The 22996-nt window shown below is 34.6% G+C and overlaps 1 protein-coding gene across 1 annotated transcript; it reads right to left on the reverse strand.

Moving 5' to 3' along the window:
• Positions 1 to 2797: 2797 nt before the first annotated feature.
• Positions 2798 to 4847, reverse strand: LOC113293106 (cation/calcium exchanger 1-like). Its single transcript, XM_026541864.1, has 2 exons — positions 3986 to 4847; positions 2798 to 3866 (listed from the first exon to the last, which is right to left on the reverse strand). The coding sequence occupies exons 1-2, from the start codon at positions 4823 to 4825 to the stop codon at positions 2946 to 2948; spliced, it is 1761 nt and encodes a 586-aa protein (XP_026397649.1). The 5' UTR covers positions 4826 to 4847; the 3' UTR covers positions 2798 to 2945.
• Between the last annotated feature and the right edge of the window lie 18149 nt (positions 4848 to 22996).

A 22996-nucleotide genomic window follows, 5' to 3' on the forward strand; every position in this document is an offset into this window, starting at 1 on the left:
TCGATTGAACAAATATTGTTCGATTAATGAATTATTGGTAGCCCAATAAAATATCTATTAAAATGATGGCAGCTGGACGAAATATTGTATAACAATAAATTAAAATGTTGACTGCTGGATCAACATAAAAATAGTGGTGTTTGAACCTGTTCAGAGTTATGCTTTACAGAGCACTTGGTTCAAAACCCTAATTTTGATTAATCGAGGGATGATTTATGAAAATAAACTAATGAGTGAGAAAGGGACCGGCTACATGGGCCGACCATGTAGCGTTCAGATGCTCGAATGAGTAAGCACCAAGGTCCTTTGCAGACCAGTTGGTGAAACAATGGTTAAATGCTGGTTTAATCATTTATTAAAATAGTGCTCGTTTGAGTATTAGGTGATAAAACCTAATTTGGAGAGAGAAGGGACCGACCAAGGGGTATATAACAGGCTCTTGGTGGTCGTGGCACCAACTGATGGTCAATTGATCAAATTCCAAGTTGTTTGGAAAGAGTTTGAACCCAATATGATCCGTAGAAGATTAATTAAGTCAGAATTATGAAAATGTGTGGGACCGGCTTATTTCAAGCCAAGGGGATGAACTTGGAAAGTCAAGGTGGCATGCCCGCGTCACCATATTGCTCGTGAGTCAATTCTGAGAATTCTGGTATTATCTGGTGCGCGTTCGAGCAATATTTTGGAGTTTCAAAAGAGTTTGATCTTTACGGAAACTCTCGATTTTGCTTGAATGAGCAAGTAGAAATTTGCTCGTGCGACCAATATTTTGAGAATATTAAAATAACGATATTTTAATATTTTTCGTGAGGAGCCCGGATGGTAGTGTGACCACTTGATTTTTCGGCTTTTTGATAGTTTGAGCAATATTTGAGAAATATGGAAAAATCAGGTTTTTGCTCAAACGAGAGAGTTTCATGAGATGAGAGAATAAATAATAATAATAATAATAAAATAGAGAATTAGAGAGATTGGGGGACCGCCCGGCCGGTGGGCCCGGTCCCTCGAGACTATTCCTTATTTTACATTATTATTTTTCATTGTGTGAGGAAATATGGAGAAACTAGGAGTTTTGCTCAAATGAGGAAGTTTGCTCAAACAAGGGAGTTTTCATAAGATTAGGAAATAATAAAATAAGACAAAAAAAATAAAAAGGAGAGGCTTGGGACCGTCCACGGCAGTATGACTGGTCGGCCGGTGGGCCCGATCCCGTGTGCGCCTCTCTATTGTTTTTTACTATTTCCCTTTCCTATCTTGCATAGGTTTCCTCGTTCGTCCATATTTTTGAATGCTCGTTTATGCATTTGGGTGCTCATTCGTGCATTATTGCTAAGTACACTCGCACCCTTTTATTGGGTCTTATTCGATGGTGGCCTAGATGCCCGCACATTGAATATCTATTACTAACTCATGAAATTCTGCTGGGAAAAGCCATGAATTGAAGAAATGAAATATTATGATGAACGTATAATATTTTCTAGGAATTCAGTTGATGAATCTTGCGACTAGAAATAATTAATTGATGGCTCTATACTAGCAAGCAAGTTGTATGGGAGCATTATAATTATTCGAAAATCGAGGTATGAGCTAGTTGAAGCGTCATACTCATTCTGAATGTTTATTCTGTAAATTCAGGGAACATTGTGACATCCTGAAGATGTTATTACTCTATACTAGTGGTTAATACATCTAGGAACTGTCCAATCATTTTCGATTCTATACATAAGTGATTACTGAAATTGCTCAGCATTAATGAAATATACGAAATATCGAAAGCTCAGCTGAGATACTTTAATAATCGAATATTCACGTATGCTCTGGGAGGTGGTACACTCATTCAGAGATTGTCACGGCATGAGATTTCATGCTTTAACGTGACACATGAATTTCACATACTCGTCTGATTGCTGGATCAGGAATATGTAAGGTTACGATTTTTCCCTTTGTAAAAAATCCACCATTAACAGGAAGAAATATCAAGTTTTCTGCTTGTTTTTTCGCTAAAATCGTATCATGTGAATGTTCACATAAACCGATCATATAACCTTTGATTTCTTATAAAGACCGATTTTGCAGATTAACCCAAAAAAATTTTCAGTTACTACTCTATCATAGAATGAGTACGAAATTTTACTCATTGTAAAGCCGAGTGATGTATACCTGATTTCAGTTATGATTTTACACCCAATTTTACTTGAAGTGAAAACAATTTTATACCCGGATTGAAAATGAGTATGATTTTACACCCACTTTGAAATAGATTTTATACTCGAATTGAAAATGAGTACGAAATCATACTCGATTTGAAAATGAGTATGTATATGTTTGATGTCTTCAACACCAGCAGATAATCAGTTGATATAAGGTTCACATCGACCGGTTCTGGGTAAAAAAAATATACTTTTATTTGTTTATGAAGCTACAATCGATTCCGTAGTAATTAGTACCGACCGATTCTAAGTTTTCTTCATGAATGATGAACATCAACCAAAATCGGCCTATGAGAGCATACACATTGACCGATTCTTGGTTGATGATTTTATAAACAAAAAAAATTCATGTTTTGTAGTCATTAACATTAGTTGATTTCTGAGTTAACAAGATTAAACATTTGTTAACCAATGTAATTAACACTAATTTATCGGGGACAAATTAGCCATTAACTACAATAGTTGGAGAAGGGGTATTTCAATTTACTTCAAAATATCCATTTTTGTTTTCTAGTGGTACTTCAGTTTACTTCAAAATGTCCATTTTAGAAAAAGAAGAGAAAGACAAAAGCAAAACACAAAAGAAAGAAAAAGAAAACAAACCACAAATTTCATTCAAACCTTGTTCACACACATGTGATAATCACAATCAATCCAACAAATACAGAAAAATGCTTCAAAAAAAAATACACAAAATAATATGAATACAATTATGAACTATGTATCTCTCAAGATTCAAAACAAAAGGACTTGAATCAGTCTGATAGATATAAAGCAGGCATAAATAGCCAGGAGACCATAACCCATAACTTTATCAAGCTTCATATCGTTCCTAAGCATCATGATAAGTGCCCATACTAATCCAGCCATTAAAAATCCCACTGTTTCATACAAAGTAATATCTCTAGGAATAGCAAACGGAGTTGGATATTTAGACCAAGCCGAGATAAGCAGACCCAAACCCAAACCCATTATTGCATTAAAAATGGGACCCGCATAACACCCTGAAATTGAAGTTTGAGCACCATCTTTACCACCTTTCTTAGCCAGTGCCGAATTGGATATAAAATCCCCAAGTGAATTTCCCCATGCAAGTATAGTTAAGCCTAAAATTAAAGGACTTATCCCAAATAACTTCCCAAGTGTCCCTAACAAGGAAACTAATTCCCCTGCTACCAGATAAATCCAAGTCACACTCATTAGGAATCCTCCTAGTAACCAAACCATTAAGAACTTTTTTGTCCTTGGAGGGTTAACTTTATTAGTGGTGAAAATAGCTAATGATCCAAAAAAAATTCCTACTACCAATCCACCAATCAAATACAGAATCAGAGTTTCCTTATGAGATCCCCAGATTAAAGCTACTAGTAAAACTGGTGCTAGTGTAACAGAAATAACTGCATAAGGTTTAGACCAGTTTTCATCACTTACACAAGGGATTGTCATTCTTCTTGGTAGCGAAAGCGGTTTATCTATACCGTATAGAAATCCCAAGTCTATAATGTGTTTGAATCTATCGCAAACCGTATGTTTCCCATTTTGATCATCTTCACGACTTCCATTATTTATTCCGCCGTTTTCGATTGAAACAAGATTTTCACCGTTGCTGCTATGTTCTAGCAACGGTGCAGAAGATTCCTCCAGTGGATCACCTGCCTGAGAAGAAGAAGAAAAATAGTTGTGTTAATTCACAGTTGGGCTCCTTTGTAGATGCAAAAGGACATGGAACATCTCTAGATTGAGGCAAAAAATAACAATTTTGTAGTTATACTCACTTGTATTTCATTATGTCCATTTGAATCCATTGTATAGACAAGTACTACGTAAATGAGGTATAGAGAAACAAAAACCATGGCTCCCCAGATATTAATCGCTCCAACTGTTACGATGACTAGTACGGAAGAAAGAGTGATGAAGTAAAAGAGAATATCTCGAATGAAACTCTTCTTATCAACGGATACACCATGAGAGCTTATATAAATACAAATTGCACCTACAACGACACTTGACACAAAGAAACCTGCACCCAGTACGCTATTAAGACCGACAGCACCCGAGCCTGTACTAGTTCCCATGAAGGAAACAATACTAGAAAAAACGTCAGGAGCTCCATTACCAAAAGAAAGGAACGTAACACCAGCCATGGTGGGGGTGAGTTCCAGGACATTTGATAGACTTTTTAATGAAGGAACGAAGTAATCGTCAGCTGTACTACCTAATAAGTAGAATAGCACGACCAGCCATAGAATCAGTATGATATAGCCTATTATTGAGATTGATCCAAAAATGCAATAGAAGAGTTGGAGATAGTCTATGTATCCAGATGATCCACATCCTTTGTTAAACTTTAAGAATTCACACTTGGCTTTGTAATCATGATGTTGCTTAATTTCACTACAATTTGAGGTAGCAGCGACGTTGTTAAGGTCTGGTGAGGAGAAATAGTCGAGGATGGGATTTGATCTTTTGGGTGCTTGAAGAACATCATGAGAATTTGGATTGAGGATTAAAATTGTGAGGAAGAATGCAAGTAAGAAAAGAAAAGTTATGTTAATGAAAAAATGAAATGATCTCCTGACTTGGGTTAACCATGGAATATTCACAACCGTTACCATATCTCACCAAGTTTTAACCACAATTTGTTGGGGACAAATTAATTAAGAGACTGTTAATGGTATTTATGAAGAACAAAATTTTAAAATGGCAGCATAAAGTTGATTAATTTAATATTATTACTTTTGTTATTGAGAAATTATCATTACAAGTTACACTTCTCTGAATTTTGATAATGGTTAGGTAATTAACGCGGCAATAATATTTAGACCAGAGAAAGACTAGATTAAAAAATTACTATGGGGCATAGTGTTTTTGTCAATTACCTATCTACTTTGTGTTTAATACACCAAGGTGAAACTTGAAGAGATATATCACATCAACAATGTTAGATATTTTCATTTTCAATATTAACAATGTAAAAAAATAGTTATTTTTGGTTTTTCTACTTCATGATTATTATGCAGGTTACAAAATTTTAAGAAGATAATAGAGTTTTCTTATTTCTTAGATAATCCACTTTTATGTGAATAATTTGTTTGTCTGAATTCTGAAAGATAGTAGTAATACTACATAGCAGTACCCAATATCTACAGGGTTATAAGAATAATTATCTTTTAAGTAAATTAAAGTAAGTTAGAGAGTTTGAAACCTGTCTTTCAAAATAAATCCAAAGTGTTGTAAACTTAATAAGTCCAGTTTCTTTTTCTTGATCTTTGTCTGAACCCTAAAATTTAATTGTTAATTATTATGAAGTAATGATTCACATTAGTTTGATCAACTGTCCATTGTTAAACCTTATATTAACTAATATTAAAAGAAACCCTTTACTTGCATTAAGAAATAAAATTTGAGAACTCAAATTGATCAAAGAGGTTTTGATGACATAAAAAACATATGGCATAACACCTTATATATACTTGTACCACCGATCAAAAAAATTAAAGAGAATTTTAATAACAACCTAAGCTTCCTCAAAGCAGACTTATATTCCAAATCACAATTCCATTTAAAACTCAATAAACTAATATAGCTCACTAACCTTATATAACCATATTTACATTGTTAATCTCAGTCTCGGTTAGTAATGATTTTCATCTGCCTCCCAAGAACCGAGACTCTGTAAGGTACTCATGCTCAACATTGATGTATGAGAATCTTTTCGGTCTTCAGCGACTTTGTGAAAATATCAGCAACTTGTTCACCACTTTGATAGAAATCCATTATCATTTTCTTGTCATTAACTAGCAAAGAATGTTGTATACTTGATATCAATGTGCTTGTTTCTTCCATGGAAAACTGGATTCTTCGTGTGTCATAGCGGACTTTTTACCGCACACAATCTTTGTAGAAACTTTCTGCTCATGATTAAGCGAATTCAACATATTTATGAACCATACGTCTTGAGTAGCACAAGAAGCAACAACCATGTATTCTTCTTTTGCAGTCGACAAAGAAACCACTTGTTGTTTCTTTGATGACTATGAGAAAAATCCTGATCACGTATGGAAATCATGACCTAAAGTGTTCTTCCTTGTATCAATGTTGAAAAGGAGAGGGTGTCAACTACACCACATTCGTTCTGATAGGAATGTGAACCTATGTAGTACTTTTAACAATCACAACACACAGAAAAGTAAAAACATGCACACACAAGAATTTTGTTAACGAGGAAAACTATAATTACAGATAGATCCAAGATCTCGTCCAGATTTGAACACTGAACTTAATTAAGACGCTACAGAAACTAGCCTACTATCATATTTCAGACTGGAACGTAGTTGAGACTTAATTCACCCTCCAAGACATAATTCACACTTCAAGAAATTCAGCTGAAGTCGTGGTCCGTACGTCTCTTGAACACCACAAGGCCCTGTGCAATTGATTCCCTTAATTGACATCCTTTATAGCCTAAGAATTGCTTCAGCCTAAGTGAAGACTTTTGGTATCAATCTGCCTCTAACAGATAAGCCTATTTGATTTTCTTTAGATAGATCAAGGCTTGGAAATCTGTTTGCAATAGACAAAGCTATCAAACCTCACAAATCCGGAACACTTACACTCAGTTCGTTGAGAAGCCTGGATTCTTAACCACCTCTCAAGAAAAATCGTGAACTAATCAATAAAGAACATCTTTAAGATATCTATCTTGAAAAATCATAAAGTCTGAGATGCAAAAAACTTTGCGATTTTTATTTATCTCGTTCCTGAAAGAGATTACTAAAACCTCGATTAAAAAAAGAACAAGAGGACACACGAGCTATGAAGGTAAAGATAGTCGGACCTGACTTCATGAATGTTGAAGTCTTTCAGTCGTAGACCTAATTATGTTTCTCAGAGGAAACCTAGGTCAATAGGAGGACGACTCTAGCAATTAACTAGGACAAAAATTATCGGGGATTGAATTTCCCGGTTGAATGAGTCTCTTTGTTTATATATTTTCAAGACTGGGGGTTTCTTAGAATTCAAGCTAAGATAACTTGAAAATCAAGTAAATAATTTCTCTGTTTAGATGAAACTCTAGTAAGAGTTTTAAGTAATCATGTAAGAAACTTGTCTTGAAATCATGTACGGTGATATATACACTGCGAGAAACTTGTCTTGAAGAATATACTTTGTGGTCCGGGTTCTTGAACTATGCATGTACAATGATAGTTCATAAAAAATATGTCTTTCGAACTTAAACACTTAAGACTTGAATCATGATGCACATACACAAGGTGTTTTAGTGATCGTAGATGTCTTAGAGGTGTTTATGAGAGTCACAGCAATGCTAAACACATTTATAGTCTTTGAGCATCTACTAATATGTCCCGAGACTATTTGTGAAACGGTTTCGTGAATCGTTATCCAGTTAGTGAATTCAGGGTGCTATGGTTCTCGAACTCAGATGTTTACGGTTCGTGACCCGCTGGCTATTTCACAAATTCAGATCACTACAGCTCGTGAGCTGGGTTCGTGAATTGGCCTACTCTGAACTCTACGGTTCGCGAACTGGGTTCTTGACTTACCTATATTGCGGAAATTTAAATATCCATGGTTTGCGAGATGGTTTGCCAATATAACCTAATTCCATATTTCAGTAGTTCAGATACACTCTTTTTTTATGTTGAAACATTCCCATTTTTCATAGATATAAAATATCACTGCTTGGCAATTTTCAAATGATCCATATGACAGTAAAACAGTTTTTGAACAATAAGTTGTTTCGAACTAAGATTGCTAAGGACCAATGAACATACATTGCTTAAATCATATTTCGAGATGTTTAACAAGACAAACTTGACTCGGAATTTATTCTTTGAAATATTAAATCTACTAGAAGTTAGACGACATAGTATCATAAAGATATAATGGTAATGCATGCGAGTAAATAGAATGGTTCATTCTTCATATACCTCTTTGTTGATAAAGTTATCCAAATGTATTCATCGATCTTCAGTATTTGAGAGTTATTCATTGATGTCTAATTAATACTCAACTACCGACTTTATACCTAGTCCAAGACTTCACTTTAGTAAATTAGAAATCAAGATATAGTTTTGTTCATCTAACATTAACAACAAATTTGAGATAACAAAACTTTCGAGTTCGACCGAGGAATTCTCTAACAATCTCCCCATTTGTCAATTTTAGTGGCAAAATTATTCTGTCAGCTCCAAATTCATCGTGCTTGATTTCCTTTGTTCTTCTGGATCGTCTTGGTTTCTTTGTTCTTCAAGTTCTTCTATGGTTCTGCATGTATTCAAATCACACTTGGGTTATTACAAAAGATCTTCATAGTTTCATTGTTTATTCCATAATCAGTAAGCATTCTGTTTCATCCATGAGAGTTGAGTACAACACAAACCTGCATCAATATATTCAGCTCATGTCGATAAGGATTATGATTTTTGGTTATTAATTCATATGCCAAGCAATAAGATTTAGACCTACATAAAATAATCCTCCTAATGTACTCTTTCTTTCTTCCAAGCATCCTGACCAATCTGCATCAGAATAAGCAGTAAGCTCGGTGATAGTATCAAAGGTGTAAGATTTGCCATAACCTATAGTATGTAATAACATATCGTGTGATCATTTTTACAACTTCAATATTAGACTCTTTCGGTCATGCTTGAAATATTGCACAACAACCAGCAATGAAAGTGATATCAGGTCTTGTTACTATTAGGTATAACAGGCTTCCAAAAATAGATCTGTAGAGTTTCTGATCTACTTTGACACCATTCTCGTCTCTTTGTGGTTCCCCAGTTGTGGACATGGAAATGAGCTTTGGAGTGGAATTCTCAAGGCCAAACTTTTTGACAAGTTCTTTGACATATTTTTCTTTAGAGATGTAAATTTCATCCTTGTGTTGTTGAGTCTACAAACCCAAAAAGTATCTTAATTCACTAACATTGCTCATCTAAAATTTCTTACTCAAAGAGGTTTGGAGTTCTTCGGAGAGTTTCCTGGATGTTGATCCATATATAATGTCATCTACATAAATCTGAGCTATTAAGACATCCTTTCCACTTCATTTTGTAAAAGGCGTTTTATTAGCTCCACATATTGATAAACCTTTCCTAAGAAGAGAAGTTCTTAACTTTTCATACCATGCTCGAGGTGCTTCTTTTAATCCATATAATGCCTTGTTGAGCTTAAAGACATGATTGGGATTTTTTTGGGTTGAGCAACATAGTCCTCTTCCGTAAGGCATCCATTTAAGAATGCGGATTTCACGTCCATTAGCTTAGTCTTGAGAAAACAAGCATGAGCTGATAGAAAATATATGGATCAAGGCATGCAACAGGAGAAAAGGCTCATTAAAATCAATTTTTTTAATCTGTGAATATCCTTGAACGACAACTATTGCTTTATTCTGAACCACCGTCTAAAATTCGTCTGACTTGTTCTTAAATATCCATTTGGTATCTATAATATTTACATTGGAAGGACAAGGTTACAAACATCTTGTTGCTTTGATTGATTTAACTCATCATGCATAGCATTAACCCAGGAGGGGTCATTTAGAGCTTCATCAATGTTCTTCGGCTCAACTTGCGATAGGTATCATGTAAAGTTACATATATTTTGAAGTTGACCTCGCGTCTTAGAAGTTGAGTATTCCACCAATGATATTGTAGGTATCATGATCCCTTTGAAGTCACAGATGTCGAGCAGTGCTACATTCGGTTGGGACAGCCTTGTCAGGGATTTTATCCTTGTCACCAGTCACATCAAGATCAGTAACAATTGGCAAAACTTTTGTTGATGCCGGTGCTTCTTTGATTTTTTTCCAACTGTCTCAATAGGAGGAAACTCAGCCGGAGAGTTATCTTGATGAAAATTGTCAAATCATCAATAATAATATTTGTTGATTCCATCATGAAATTGCATCTGAGATTGTATACTCGGAAACCACGACTATCAAAGGCATAGCCTAGGAAAATTCCTTCCCCACTTTTGGAATCAAATTTTCCTTCTTGTTCTCGATTCTTGATAATGTAGCACTTGCTTCCAAACACACGGAGATAACTCACCAAACCATAACTCATAGGGAGTATTTAGGGTTCGTGACTGTAAGTATACTTGGTTGATCAGATAACATGTTGTAAAGACAGCTTGGCTTAAAGACTTTAAATGTAAAATTTTGTTATTGAGCATTACCCTAGTCATTTCTTGGATATTTCTATTCTTTCTTTATGCAACCCCATTAGCTTGTGAAGTTATGGGTGGAGGATATTGTTTAATAATACCCAGTGGGTCACAGAATTCGAACACTTTAGTATCCTTGAATTCTTTTCCACGATCGCTCCTGATTTTTTTTAGATTGGAATCCTGTTTATTCTGGATTCTATTCACAACAATGTTAAGTTCACTTAGGATATCATCCTTATGAGCTAGGAACACCACCCAAGTGAATCTAGTATAATCACCAAATATGTGTATATTCCACCTTAATCAAGTTACAAAAGAGGTTAAACTAAATATCAAGAAGATAACCGTTTTTTTTTTTTGCCGCGAATGCCATAAAAAATAACTTTTTCTTACGAATCTTCAATATTACAGCATTTAGCAGTGAAGATAACTTTATGGTCTTTGTCACAAATTTGACTAACAAAGAGATTAGCAGACATACCTTTGACGTAAACAACATCATAAATTCCAGGGGCTCCAGGAAGCTTGATCGTTCCATTTTTGTTGATATAGTAACAACTTCCATCTGCAAAAGTTACAGGTTCTCCCTTAAAATCATCTGCAATCACGAACCATGAAAGGTCACCTGTCATGTATCGGCTACAACCACTATCCAGAAACCACTAAAAGGGTGAAGTGGACTTTAGGGCAAAGGCTCCAAAGCTGACATTACTTTTACATGGATTAGGATATCTTCTTAGATTTTTTGTAAGTTTTTCAAAATTGGAAAGAAGTTTTTCGGCTCTTTTGTGTAGAGGTCTAACAACCTTTAACTTTTGTCAAAAGAGATTACATGTATTTTGGTAATGATTGCAAGAACCACAAAACATACATGAGCCAACAAAATTAGTGGATATATCATCAGGTATTTTCAATGAAATCCGAGTCATGTCAGTCTTATCAAATCCAAGGCCTTATTTATTTCCTGAACGTCAATAATTATTTGAACAATAATCAATAGATGGATGAATTATATTCTTCAAGGACTTGGATGCTTGTTTTTCAGATTTCGAATCCTCGAGAAATTTTTCTAAGGGATTTAGCTAACATGGCATTTTCCTTGTTAATACAGATTTGATCATCCAATCCTTCTAGAAGATCCTTTTCTCTTTCAGATCCTTCTCGAAGATCAGAATTCTTGATGTATACTTCACAATGAAGTCCATCAAATTTTCTTATCAATCGTTGCTTCTCATGAAAAATATCACCAATGACTTTATTCAGATCAATACACAGATCATCATCGATGGTTTATATCACACACTCGGAATCTGTAAATTGACTGCTCCTATCAAAGCAAGAGATCGTTATGTCGGTTGTGACAACGTAGTACATGAACCCGCTCTGATACCAATTGAAAAGGAGACAATACCAAGTACACCATCAATAATTTCATATGAGTAAATAGAATGGTTCAGTCTTCACATACCTCTTAGTTGATGAAGTTCTCCAAATGTTTTCGTCGATCTTCAGTCTTCGAGGTTTATTCAGTGACGTATGATACTCAACTACCAACTTCTATACGTAGTCCGAGACTTGACTTTAGTAGACTATAATTCAAGGTATACTTTTGTTCATCTAACATTGACAACAAGCTTAAAATAACAAAACTTGCGATTTCGACCGAGCAGTGCTTTAACCAACCAACTCAAAATTTCTTGGAAGATGCATACATCATTCCCATATTCGTCGTTCCGCTAATGTATCGTTAACTACATTTTACTGGATATAAATGAGATTAACATAGAGATTCCATAAAACAACTGATTATACCAATGTCATACGCAAGGTTTGTCCTTGTAGAGGTCAAGTATTTAAGTTACCTTCGTCACATTTATAATATTAGGAATTAACAAGCTCACTTGCACCTTTCTTTACTAGTTTCAACATGTCTTCTACTAGAGTTGATATTGGATTACACCATTTCATCTTGAAACTTGCATAATATCCTTTGCATATTTTTGTTGTGATATAAAAATTCTTCCATGTGTTCGTAGAACTTTAAGACTAAGGAAATTAGACATCAAACCCAAATCAGTCATCTCGAATTGGTTTTTCTGCCCTCTTAGTTGTTCTCATAGGGAAAGGATCTCGATGTTGCTTTCCGTAAATGCGATATTCGTAGTTTTCTTCAGGAAATTAAAAAGCGGCAAACTTAAACCATCCTTTTCTTCGTGATTAATTACAAAATACTACTGTTAACATTTCCTAACCTCATGTGCCATAACCAAGAGTCATCATGAATGCAATAATTGTAGCAATATTCTTTCTGATATTGAATGTTCAATGAAAATAAACGATTTTTGTCATCCTCATGTTTGTATTTTATCCCCTTTTTCAGTCGTGGATGGTACAAATTTCATCTGAAAAAATATTCATAGTATAGCCTCTTTTTAAAAGTTGACCCATACTCAACAAAGTTTGATGCAAGTTAAGAGCATAAAACACATCCGATGTATAAGTCTGGGAACCATATTTCAAAATGATGCAAATTCTTCCTCTTCCCATTACCAGACTGTAAAATTTTCCCAAATTTCGCTTCTTAACCGTCTCATCCAAATCAACAAACATTATTTTCTTCCACGCATGTGATTGCGGTACCTAGTGTCTAGAAACCATTTGTGGTGATTTTGTTCTTTTATAGGATGACATGCTAACAATAAAACCCAAACTATTCATGTTGATTCTCTACCAGATTTTCTTCCTGTTAGCATCAAATTTCTTCTCGGACTTACGTTTCATATTTATAATATAACCAAACTGCTGAAAATTATGACATTTAATAGTTTGACAAAGCATCTCAGGCCTTTTTTGGCTTCCTTGATGTACACAATTTTTTCTAAGAGCGAATCATGTAGATGAAGAATATACACGGCCTTAGCATTCATTTCATGTTTTCTTCTAAACCTTTTTTTAGCACGATTCCTTAGCTGTGTCGCATGTGGATACTATATCCCATACCTTATCGTACGTGAATACATTCTTCATCTGAATTTTCCAATGCTCAAAAAAAATTCCTTCAAATTCTGGCACATCGATTGAATTTATGTTAATTAGATGCCATCTTCCTCGACAATACCTAAAAATAAAAAACATGATATTGTAACTTCTGATACCAGATGTAGAACTTTATATTAACCGAATCCACAAGAAACACATAACTTGCATGAAATAAAACTTGAGAATTCAAATTTATTAAAGAGTTTATGAAGACATAAAGAACCTATGGCTTAACAGCCTATATATACTGGTACCACCAATCAGAAAACTTGTTGGAACAATTGTTGATTTCAGACCTGCAAATCAAAGGTTAAATACAAAAAACCAGGATGACGGCTGAGTCACAACCAAGTCGCTCTACTTAAAATGACTCTTGCCTCTACCTTGAGTTTTTGTGCAAGCATCCCTTTATTCGTCACAACGTCTCCAGGATAAACAACGGAGAAAAACTTTCTTTCAATCTCTCACACGCATAATGAGAGATTGGAAACTTTCGCTCTTTCTGAATTTTCTCAGAAACTGGTCTTTTGATTCTTAGAAAAATAATTGTAAGAACTTATGTATTTTCTTTTCTCAAAAGCTGCTTTTATAGCCCAAGCATTAAACACGAAGCTAATGGAAAATAAATTGAATTAATTCCTACTATGAAAATTCCATTCAACAATAAAAAAAAACGACCAAATAAATTATACCATAATTATCGCAATTAAAAACTAAATTACTAAGGGCAGTAAAATGTTTTGATTTCTTTTTTAATACGGCAAAAAATACTTTCCCACACTGGCCAAGCTAATTGTTGTATATACGCTCCTGGTGGACTGATGTTATACATGCTCGATCAATTGGGGGGGATTGAATACTTTTCAGCATAGCTCGTATAATACTTTGTTACGTCATCGACAAATTATCATTATGTATCACATTTTAAAATTACAAAAGCCGGTCAAACCAAACACCATCAACGTACATGTTATTTGCTGATTATATTGTATATATATATCATATATACAGTTCATTTAAATTATTGCATCACAGTTTCTAAGGCGAGATAATATTGAAAATATCTTTTTTGCATGTTTTATATATTGAATTTTGTGTGCCGAATTCGTATCTCTAAAACGTATACACGTAGTTGTTCCGAATTATTCTCGAATCACGAACCGTTGACTGAATAATACTCGGATAATACTCGCAAGTTTGAGCAATTTACATTCCGCCAAAACCAATAATACTCTTAAATTTGTTATCCCAAACTTTTTTGATATCTCGGATTGCTAACTAGGGTTCCACTGAGCGTGTACCTTAGAGCATCCACAGTCATGGAGTCGACCAAATGCCAAATAGCAGACCAAAAGCTAAATTTTTTTGGCATTTACAGTGATCAAACACAGTCATGGAAGACTATTTTTTAGTCAGGCGGAAGTATAAAAAACTCCCCAATTCAGACGCACTTTTAATGACCGCCCGATTTCAGGCGCATTTTTAATGACCGTCTGATATCGTGCGCACTTTTAATGTCCGCCTGATTCAGGCGCACTTTTAATGACCGCCTGATTCAGGCGCACTTTTAATGACCGCCTGATTAGTGAATTTACAGAAATATTAGCCCACTAATCTTCTTCTAATAACATATTAGCCCGCTAATCTTCTTCTAATAACGTATTAGCCCACTAATCTTCTTCTAATAACGTATTATCCCACTAAACGAGTGAATACACCAACGTCCCATTGGGGCGTACATTAAAACAACGTTCCATTGGGGCGTACAATATACCAACGTCCCATTGAGGCGTACAATATAACTACGCCTGTGTTGGGACGTATGTATTACATGCGTTCGGTTAGGCGGAGTTTATAGATGCGCCTGATTCATACGCTAATTGTATCACCGCCCCATCTTCAAACGGTAATTATACTCTCGTCTGATTTCATACGGTCACTAAAATCTCGCCTGCTTTCATACGCTATTAATACTTCCGTCCCACTATATCTTTGTTTAGTCTGGGTTGATGACCACATTTGGTCTCAAACCCTAATTTTGGCGACCAAATTTGGGTTTGGTCCCTTCCGTTGCGGCACATTTTGAGACCAAATTTGGGTTTAATCCCCAAATTTGGTCGTGGCTGTGGTTGCTCTTAGAATACACATAACTCCTTTTAGTGTATCCTTTTCTTTTTCTAATTAAGATTTAGGATATCCTTTTCTCTTTCTAATTAAAAAACACTTGGGAGACGTCAAGACCTTCCACAACGTTTGAAATGTACTAATACCATTTAGTTATTTGGAATCTCTCAATATATTAATACATTATTCGACCGTTTGATAAGACATCAAATAGTTGGCAATATACTTACAGAGATCTGCATAAGCTTGTGTACACTCTCACGCTAAAAGATATCTATATACTGAATAGATTAAACGCAATTTATCCATAGAAATATACTTTATACAGAGATTTGCATGCATTTGTGGAAAACCCACAATTGTATATCACCTTGCCTCTGGTGTGAAAAGGATAATGCTACGTAATCACCGTTGAATCTCTCTTACGTTTTCTTAAAATATTGAAATTTTAGGCATTAGGCATCTCTACCAAGAGTTTGGTGCTAATTCATCCATTTCTGTTTGTTTTCGATAGTGATCCTTCGTCGACTGGCTCAAAAAGATAGTCTTGATGGCGGTTTCCTTAACAATGATGACAAACCAAATTAAAATAATAAATTTGATTAATTAATTCATGAAAGGAGGTAACGAGGTCGATATTGGTTTCTCTCAGTAACTTTTAGCCAAATCCTGTCGACGCAAGTTTCTTCGATTAGGTAATCATCTAATAGCGAGGATCCATGAACACTCTCATATGGTGGTTTTATACATTTCAAATTGTGTTCATTTTCGATAGAAATGTAGAGTCCTGTAAGAAGAAGAAGAACGTATCATCAAAATGTTAGATTTAAATATTGTCATTTGGACTCTTGCAAAAAAAAATAACCCAAATCATGTATGATAGCGTTCATATAAGAATGTACATAGATCCTCCCTCGTCTTCTAAAAATTGATGCAATCGTCAATCGCCACTAATCGGATCGAGAACAGTGATAACAGATGGCATACTCAAGGAAAAAAGTAAAGTGATAACAGATGGCTTTCGAATTGTAAACCCTTTTGCTTTTTTCACCACCCGAATCTCTAGGTTCTCCACTTTTTCACTTTTGCTCGTATTTTGGAGCCCTAGCTAGCGATGCAATTTTCCCAAATTGCTCGTGAGTTTACTCGAATTGGACGTTTCAATCCGAACCAAAACGCGAATTATGTGGCCTGCCCACTTTATTTGCGAATTTACGAACTGATTGAAAATTCGCCCCTTTAATTCGTTAATACTTTGTATCAAACTTTAGAACTGTTTTGATAAGAAAGAGGTCAAAATAGTTCAGAACATTGGCATCAGATTTTATGATCGACGGTATTTTCCCCACTCCTCTATCTCTTACTCTTATGAAACCATCGCAACAACCCTTCTATGTTCGGACTTGATATATTTTGGACCGTGCCTAAACAAATTTCTTCACTATTTGTTGTTTTTAAGGTTAGTTAGTAGTTTTAGCTATTTTTTAGAGGTATGCTTGAACTTTACTTGTGTCGTAACGGCGCGGCCTCCATAATAAGTTAAAAAGATTATGTCAATTTTAATCCTTGTTATTTTTGTGTTGGCTCTATATAAACTGACAATTGTTCTCCATGTTTTTTAATTATTATGTTTTCTTTTGGAGAATTGCTAGGTTGACCGAAATATATGTCTCCAAAAAATCACCAAGTGAAATATGTAGTGGGACCAACTGAAAACATTTATTATCCCAATGGTAGATCCATTACCCTACCATCGTTCGATTTTTCTCGGGTTGTTTTTCGGGACAAATTGCGGTTAGTTTGTACATTTTATTTTATTTTATTTTTATAACCAACTTATTTTCAAAATAAAAAAAAAAATCCAACCACAACTTTCATAATAATGTTATTTGTGTCCTAATGACATACAATAAACATTTTCCCACTACCACACTGAACCTGCACTACCTCCACCAGAACCATCCATTACCACTACCTTTTCCACCACCATCACTATCATCACCGGTTCCATGCACCATCACTCACAAACACCACCCCGGTCATTCCTAAATTTTATTTATATTATTATTAACAAATTTATTATATATTTAATAAAGTTATATATTTGGAAAAATGTAAAGGCTTGGAAAGACAATTTTACAAGTTATTATGTTTCTTTCTTATTTTTTATTTTTTTAAAAAGGACACCACCGAAGGCTTATATTAGAAGAAAAAAAAACAAAAATATTTACACATCAATGGTTGGAAGTGGGGCAACCATTGATGTTTCTTATTAACAAATTTATGTTTTATTTAATGAAAATATATTTATTAAGATAAATATAAGACACTTATAATGAGTGATTAATAAAAATTAGGGTCATTTTGTTTTTGGTACTTAGGTTTTGTCCAAATTTAGAGTTTGGTCTAACATTTTGGTAGAGCATTGCTCGGTCAAACTCGCAAGTGTTGATATCTCAAGCTTGTTTGTCAAGTTTAGTTAATCAAAACTATATACTTGATTTCTAGTCTATTTATAGTTATGTCTCGGATTAGGATAGAATGTGTAGTTAAGCTTTAGACTTCACGGGGTTCACCAATTGAAGACGAAGATCTACTGAGGAGCTTGGAGGAACTTTATCAACAAAAGGTATGTGGAGACTAAAAGTTATCTATCACTCATAAGTCTATTCTATTTTATCTTCTAATGAGACTAAGTCGTATAGCTATATAGACTTTTACATTATACACATTTGATATTTCAAGCCGAGTTTATCTTGCTTATCTATTTTTCGAAATATGTTTTGGAAGCTTTTTGCTTTAGCTATGTTCATCATATTCTTGACAAGTTTGCTGGAGACAATTTATTTGCTGGAAACTAAATATTAAGTCAAAAGATGATCATGTGAAAATTAACTTGAACATCTTATATGATTTGTGTGAAACGGTCATTTGATGTTATCTTGGGAAGTTTCGTATTGATCATTCGATCACTTGAAAATTACTTGAAGCTAATGGTATGCGTGATATTACCATTGTCGTCTTCCAAGGATGTTTCAATGTTTGAAATGAGAGTTTAGAACAATTACTCATGTCTGAATACAAGACGGTATGCATACCTAGTATGCGAACTATATTGTGATTGTGATGATTCAGGTCCGCAACTCTTGTTTGTGTACCTAGTATGCGAACGGATTTACCTGAGAAGGTCCGGAACTCTTGTTTGCGTACCTAGTATGTGAACGGGTTTACCTGAGTTGGTACGGGACGGTTGTTTGCGAACCAGGTTTGCGAACGACTTGACTAGTCTAAGGTTCGGAGCTGCTATTCGCGTACCTAGTTTGCGAACACAGTGGTGAAGCTCTAAAATCGGTTATGTATGATTCTCATACTCATGAACTAAAACATTTATGATTTAAAGAATGCAAATTAACTTTGCAAATCATGGCTTAATGTTCATGAATTGATTCTTGTATAAGTACTTTGTACGATCACGAATCAATCCGATTTCGTTTCAATTGGTTCATATATATCTCTATGAGATAGTGAACAATTGAACAACTCTATTTGAAACACAATTAGGTTCATTTGATTATATTTCATTATTTATTGATCATCATATTTGAACTAGAAGTGTTAGATGAATATGGTTAAGACAAAACTGTTCATATGAACTTCAGTTGACTATTATTGAGTCAACCCAATATACACGTTTAGGTACGGTTACCCATATCTAAATAAAAGTATATTTTATTTGTGTATAACAAGCTAAGACCATCTAACAGTGGAGATTGATTGCTTAATTTCTAAGCAGACTTAGCTTGAATCTTAAATCAGGAGTTCATCTAATGGTGAATATTGTATGCTTTGTTACTAACCTATCTTAGCTTTGATTGTAAGTACCCTGATTTGAAAGGCTATATAAGGGAGAACTCTAACAACTGGAAAACCTAATCCCGACACTTTCATGTGTCTTAGTTACAAACTAGAGTCAGTTCCCCTTTAACCTATGTTTTTCCAAAACCATTATAGGTTAACGACTTGAAGACTTCATTTGGGATTCGTGAAGCCAGATCCAACTATTTTTTATGTAGTCGCATGTTCTGATCTTACTTGTTATATCGTATTGAGTTTTATCTTTTCTAAGATTTACTCGATATTTATCTACGATAGGTAAGATATAAAAAGTAATCACAACAGTTCTTCGTCTCAGACTCTTGTGATTCCGCAATAACTTCTTCTGTTAATAAGTTAGGTTATTGTGAGGTGACTAATTTTTATAGGCTGATCTTCAGGAGTATAAGACCGGATTATTAGTTGGTTCCTATTCACCTTGATCTTTGTATCAAAAGATGGAACAAAAACAAAATAAATAATAGACATATTTGTGGGAGACAGATTTGTTTATAAGTCTTCGAGTTTGGGTCGTAGAAACTCTTAGTTGTAGGTGAGATCAGCTAAGGGAATCAAGTGCGCAGAATCCGACGTGGTTCTAGAGGCATAAGGAACGTGACTGTGCCTTAATCGGCGTGAGACTTAGTTAGGGCTCAACTACATTCCAGTCCGAAGTTAACTTGTAGTAGGCTATTGTCTAGAGTGGATTAATACAGTGTGGTGTTCAAAACTGGACTAGGTCCCGGGGTTTTTCTGCATTTGCGGTTTCCTTGTTAACAAAAATTTTGGTGTCTGTGTTATTTCTTTTCCGTATTATATTTGTTTATATAATTGAAATATCACAGTTGATAAATACGACCTTGATTGTTGGATAGAACTTGATTGACACTTGGGCATTGTTCTTTGGTACCGTCCAAGTTATTTCTCATATCAATCAGGCTCACGGGCTTCTATCTGTTCTGTTTGCTGATATTGAGAAATAGAGATAAAGATCTTTGATATATTTCTTGATTGAGTCTCACTTTTAAGTTGGTGCTCTCGGAATTATATTGGAATTTAGTTCATACATATTGCCGAACGAATTATTGGGTATGGGTGTTATACCCCCGCTTTTTCACATTTGTCCAGCTTGACGTTTGGTACCTGGAAAAGACGTTGACCCTGGTTGACTACGTTAAGTATTGACTTCTATTTAGTAGTAATAAAAAAAAACATTAAATAAAATCTAATAACTAAACAAACATACCAATATACCCTTAACTTCACAAATATTTACACAATTATCACTATCTTCTCTAACTCCGATTTACATAATTTAACTTCCATTCACCATCTTCTCAACAATCCAAATTTCCTCTCTGTTCAAGTAACATTTCACGAAACGAAATCTTCGTAATTCGGTCAATACTCATTTTTAATCAAACTCCACACATCAGTTAGGCATAAATCATATGAAATACTATACATGAAATCAGTCTTCAACTGTTACAGATACAACCAACATTGACATCAAGTCTATGAGAATATAATCCACTATTGACATCAATTCTTCACTGTCATTCAACCATAAGATCATTCATACATCGAAAACCCTAAAATCAGAAGAGCATCGCCACTTCCTTGTTGTGAAATCGCAATCAATTGACAAAACCCCCAAATACATCTTTCATTGATGTCAACCCTAATTTCAATCCACTGCTAGAAATCCCCAAAAGTGATAACATATCAACAAATGCCAATTGCATCTCGATCAAGACCAAATCTTAATCAACCTGCGTCAGTGACTCCGGCCATGAACATCAACTATATCTCTTCAATACTGATTCAAATAAAAACCCCTATGAACACTTCAATCTCACTTAGAATTCAAATCTGAGGCAAACCCATCTTCAATTCTTCTTCTTATGTAATTGTATCCTTATTCTTCCATATCATCAATCTCTACTGCCAACAGATCCAAGCTCTTATAGTTTTGAACCCTAATTCTTCTCATCAATGTTCCAGGGCTTAAATCACATCACAAATCCATATCATCAACCAACAACAGCTTCAGTTTCTACACTGATTTCTTGTTCGCAGCAAAACCCTAACCAATTCCATCATTAGAACCTCATCTTCTCCTTATTGAATCGATTTCGTCAGTTGCAGCTTTATCTCAAACTAATTCCCATCTCAGCAACTTTTAGACTCAATCTTTTTTGCATAGATCGACCCCCTCTATAGACTTCAGTTCGTCTGAATCTTCTATTTCTCGATCCAATTTCATCAAACTCCTCTACATTTCGTCCCTCATCATCTCTCGATTTCAGCATCAGGATATGAAGATAGTTTATGGGGTTATACAGTTTTGATTTTTCTGAAGGCGTAAGAAGATAAGTAGAAAATAAATTACGTTTTTATTAAAGGTAAGGGTATAACAATAACTTAGATTAGATTATATATATTTTTTTAACAGTTATTAAAAGGAAGTCAAAATTTAACCGAGTCAAGGCAAGTCAACGTCAATTTCAAGTACCAAACGCAAATCTGGGCAAATGTTAGACCAAACTTAAAGTTGGACAAAATCTGAGTACCAAAAAAAATAACCCTAAAATTTATTATAAGAAATTAATGATACAATAATGACGTAAACAACCATAACCATCGATTTAGTTCTCCCAAGAATAAATTTGGAGCGTCCTACATCTTGCCTAACTTGTCTAAACTGTGTTTTATAATCTAGATCTTCGCTTTAATGGTGGTTCTTGGTTATCGGGTTGGGTTTTCAGATCAATGGTGATGCTCTCCAATGATGAAATCTTCATCTTTGTTGTCTCCGGTAACAAATTCTTCATCATCAACGAATTCGGTGATGAAATCTTTGTCGGTGATCTTTTTGATGACGAAAGCCTCATTGCTAATTACAAAAGATTTGAGCAAATCACTCCTACTTTGGAAACACATCTTTCTAAAGAAGAAAAACAAACTAAATGGTTGGATTTTAATTCCGAGAAAAACCATTCTTCCTCCAATTTAATTGGATTTTAATTATACTAGCATTTGTCTTACTACAGTAATCCTTCTTTATTTATTTGAGGATTTCTCAGTATTGTACATTTACAATATGTTCTTGTTACTTTGTGTTCTTTTATTTTCGATCTTGTACTAACTGTAACATCGTATTTCCATCATTGAAAAGGTTCCTTGTTTATCAAAAAAAATAAAAATAAAAAATATCGCCATTGTACATCAAACAAAAAAAGAATACTGGCAATCTACTCTTTTAAAGGGATAAGTCAATACCGCCATCATGTTGAATGATGACCCCATTTGGCAAGAGTGAACAGTACCCACCCATCCATATTGCATAATATTGTTCAAACACACAATTGGTGAAAAGAGAGCGACTCCTATCTTTTCTCACATAAGTTCCCAACTTTCCACATATTTTTCGCGTTTTTTTAGCCCTAAACCTAAAACTTCTTATCGTCTCTTATTTTGTTAAGAGGAACGGTTCCTTATCGAATAATAATTCTTAAGAGGAACGGTTGTTCTTACTCCCTGTTTTCATCAAA

The sequence above is a fragment of the Papaver somniferum genome, chromosome 7, assembly GCF_003573695.1.
Source record: "Papaver somniferum cultivar HN1 chromosome 7, ASM357369v1, whole genome shotgun sequence".
Classification (NCBI taxonomy): Eukaryota; Viridiplantae; Streptophyta; class Magnoliopsida; order Ranunculales; family Papaveraceae; genus Papaver; species Papaver somniferum.